Source organism: Capricornis sumatraensis, chromosome 1 (assembly GCF_032405125.1).
Source record: "Capricornis sumatraensis isolate serow.1 chromosome 1, serow.2, whole genome shotgun sequence".
NCBI lineage: Eukaryota > Metazoa > Chordata > Mammalia > Artiodactyla > Bovidae > Capricornis > Capricornis sumatraensis.
The window spans coordinates 59,797,375-59,801,309 of NC_091069.1; the positions used below are offsets into that span (position 1 = coordinate 59,797,375).

At 51.3% G+C, this 3,935-nt stretch overlaps 1 protein-coding gene across 1 annotated transcript; it reads right to left on the minus strand.

Moving 5' to 3' along the window:
• Positions 1 to 286: 286 nt before the first annotated feature.
• Positions 287 to 3,241, minus strand: IL36RN (interleukin 36 receptor antagonist). The gene is made up of 4 exons (XM_068984042.1): positions 3,213 to 3,241; positions 1,793 to 1,878; positions 686 to 813; positions 287 to 511 (listed from the first exon to the last, which is right to left on the minus strand). Exons 1-4 carry the CDS (start codon positions 3,239 to 3,241, stop codon positions 287 to 289), a joined length of 468 nt encoding a protein of 155 aa, XP_068840143.1.
• Between the last annotated feature and the right edge of the window lie 694 nt (positions 3,242 to 3,935).

The window sequence follows — 3,935 nt, forward strand, 5'->3', positions numbered from 1 at the left end:
CACCACTCCCCTGACCCTGACTCAAGACAGGTGTATTTCATGGGGCTTTTTCAAGGATTCACACCAGTAGTGCCAATCAGCAGAAGAGGAAACTGTACAAAGCCCCAGATCTCAGGAGGATTTACCCAAACTGGGAAACAAGTGCAGGAAGACTGGCAGTATGCCCAGCCCTCAAAAGCGGGGGCCGTGAGAGCAGAGGCAGAGGCAGAGTGATGCCACGGGTGTCCTCCGACACCTCCAGCCCCTGCCAGAGCTGGCCTGCAGGGAGCCCTGGAGACACGCTGCCCTAGTCACATTGCTGGAAGTAGAAGTCGGTGATGGGGTCGTCCCAGCTGGGGTCCTTCGGGAGTTGGGTAATCTGTAGAGGCTGGTCAGCTTCAGGCACCGTGCAAAGAAACCAGCCTGGGTAGGCAGCTGACTCAAAGCTGGAGGTGAGCCCCGTGTCCCGGCGGTAGAAGGTGAATTTCTTAGAGTTCTCGGCACTGTGGTAGAGCTCCATGATGTTCACTGGCTGCAAACAGAGGGCACGGCAGGTGAGGGACAGGAGCAAGTGGTAGAACATAAGGAGGCAGAACCGCGATCAACAGAACGCTGCGAGGGAGAGGTGCCCCAGCCACAGCAGCAGCAGCAGCATCTTTGATTTAGTGAAGCCAGAGAGTGGTGAGGCTGCCCCAACAGGACCCACCTCTAGTTTCAGGGTTGGTTCCTGCCCTGTCCCACATGACAGGCACTGGCTCCCACCCTGGACGCCCAGGATGACTGGAGAAAGCTTGGCATCCAGAGACCGATTGGGCACAACGCTGATCTCCTCACCTAGAGGAAGGAAGGGGATGTGGGAACTTTGACTGCCCTTCCTCTCTCTCCCCCACTGTGGGCTGTATCAGATACCCTCCCCCACAGCTGGACAGAAGGGGAGCTTCATAGCAGCTGTCATGTAGAGAAGGGTGGTCTCGTAAGGTGGTCCAGTGAACATCAAGACACATAGGACCACGAAGATGATACTATCTTCCACCCCCACATCCACTCCCTTGTCCAGGGTCAAAACTTCAAACCCCAAGGGAAATTTGATCACCTCTTTCAATGCCCCCTGACCCTCCAGACTTTTTTGTAACCTGTCTTGATAAAACTCCCAATTAAAGTTATTTGGACATCTTTCTACCCTCCTGTGAGAGTCCTGAGATCAGAAAAAGGTCTTATTCCTCTCTGTATAATTCCTCCATCTCTCTCTCTCTCTCCCTCTCTCTCTTGCACACACACAACCTCACAGAGAGCTCTACCTGGCCCTAACTCCTGGTAACAGTGCTCCAGGTGTGCGCTGCTTAGTGAGCAGGCCCAGACACACTGTGAGCACAGAGTCAGATGGTGCCACCTGCCCCTCTGAGTCCCACCACTCTGAGTGACCAAGGACCCTCAGAGAGCCAAGGGGACCCAGAGTGAAGAGGCAGAAACCCCCTCTCACATGGGAGTAAAGATTTAGACAGCCTGCGTTAGTGCTGTCCTCAGCAAGGGCTACCAGGAAAAGGGATGTTGGACGCAGCTCCACCTACCGAGGAAATGACAAAACAGCCATCTTGGAAAAGAATCCCACCTCTATATAGAGGCTTCCGGTGCATGGCGCCATTCTGGAAAGTGTGGTACTTCATTTGTCCTTGCTCAGAGCCTGTTTTTTTTGACACCCTGTCTACTGTGTCAGGTCTGTAGGTTTGTGCCAGTGTTTTTAAGTCCTCTTCAGAACCCCTCCCTCTGAGCATACAGAGACCTAGGGAAGTAGGGGCAGGTTTTGGCCACCAACCTTTAATGACCTTCCCCGCTTGTAGGCCTCCGGCTAGAAGCTGATTACCATGCAGGTAAAGCACCTTCAATGCTGCATCCTTCATTCTGAAATATCAGGGCAGGATGACACTCAGTTAGGGGAGGGCTTGCTCCAGCTTACCTGGGCTCCCGAGACTCCCCCGGTCTCAGGCACTGTTGCCCTCTCTTCCCATGGAGCCAGAAGTAATGGCATAGCATTCTCTCCCACCCCTGGGGGCGCATGCCTATCACTGGGACAACACCTCAGCCTCCCATCTGAGTCTGGGACTGTCTCCTTCACCCTCTGCAATCTTTTCTACACTAACCGGACTCTTTCATGTGCTACGCTGGAAAGGAAACTAAACTGTGGGTCAGAGTCCTGGGTTCTCACCCTGGCTCTGCCACCATCATCACAATAGACAGATGTTTCACTCTCTCTGGGCCTGAGTCTCCTCATCGCTAAACTAAGAAGATGGGATAGATGCTGTTCAGGCCTTTTCAAGGTTAAAATGTGCCTTGATCAAATTCTACCTTTACTTCTTCTGCTTGGTGCATTTATTAATATTTCCACTTGCCTATATAGTCCCTACTACGTGAAGGCTTTCTTTACATTTAAAATTCTTTCATTTTGCTTTTCAAATTTAATTCACATTTACAATCTCAGTTGATTTTCTGACATCTTGTGAGGTGAAAAATGCATTCTGAAGGGGTTTCTTCCAGATATCATGTGGGGAAAAAAAGTATGCTATATACAAATTGGCTAAATTTTGGCTAAACACAAAGAAATCTCTACTTCAAAGTAACTAATATGCTGAGTTGTGCTACAATCCTCTTCGAAGAGGACATAGAAAGCCTATTTAACACATTTCCTTGACCAAAGAGCACCACTGTATAAAGCCACTCATAAGACTGGCTTCTCTTGGGGGGCAAGCTATACTAGACCCTGAGTTCGGTGAGAGCAAGAGTCTTCTCACTCACTGTTCCAAGTCCAGAGTAGAGCACCTGACTCAGCACAGGCCAGTGGACAGACAGACTGACAGAAGAGTTTTGCTAATGCTATTTTGTCCCAAAGGGCAATAAGGAAGTAGTGCCTGAATTGACTTCACTTCACCGCATCGGAGGGTGGGGATGGTAGGTAACAGTAGGGATCCAAGCTCCTAACTGCCTTTCTCATTACAATGGACGAGGCCACAGCTCTTTTCTCATCAGGTAACCCCCAAGAGGGAAGCCTGCCCCACTCTGGAGAGGCTGGAAGAGATGGTCTAAAGGCAAGGAGGTAAGTGCCTGTTCACACCTTTCTAGCCACCCCCACTGTAGGCAATCCCAAGCATCCCCTCAGTGCAAAGACTGGACAACAGGTCTACCCAGAACTCGTGCCCCTTCCCACTGGACACGAATCAGTCAGAGGCTCAGATACTCACCGGAAGCACAGCGCCCCGCTCAGGACCATGTTGAGCTTCCCAGTGTGTAGACTCTCCTATTTTGAGATAACAGAAAATCTTAGGTGGAAATGGAGGCTGAGCTGCAGGGAACCTGGGCCCCCTCCCCACCTCCCCCCTTGACCCTCTGCCCTGGCATGAGAAGAGCCTCCAAGGAGCAGGGGAATTCTAGGTCTGGGGTCAGGAGAGGAGAGGCCCAGTTCCCCAGAGGACACCTTTGATCACTCCTTTCTCCTGACGGAGCTGTCTGCCTACTCCTCCAGGGTTGCCTCAGCCCTTTTAATGATCCCTAGGGAGGGGCCCCTGAAACTGCCTCAGTCTCGGGAGGAGCAGGATTTCCAGAGTGATTTCATACTACCTTAAGCTTCCAGAAACACCTGCCGCTCATTATCTCACTCAGAGAAGAAAACTTTTGGAAACAGTCTCTTCTTCGAGCAATTCTGAAGAACTTCCAGGGGCTTTCCAGCCCTTTGTGATCACTGAGCTCCTAGACATCTGGCCCTGCCAGACCCAAGGGCAACATGCAGTGAGCTAGAACAACCCCCTTTCCTCCTTTCTCCCTGCCCTCCTTCCTTCTCTCCCTCTTTCATTTCCTCCCTCCTTTCCTTCCCTTTTTCCTTCTTTCCTGTCTGCCTTTGCCAAGACTGTGGAAAATGCTGGAGGTGGAGCTCACCTGCTTAGATACTGTTAAGAGTATATATTCAT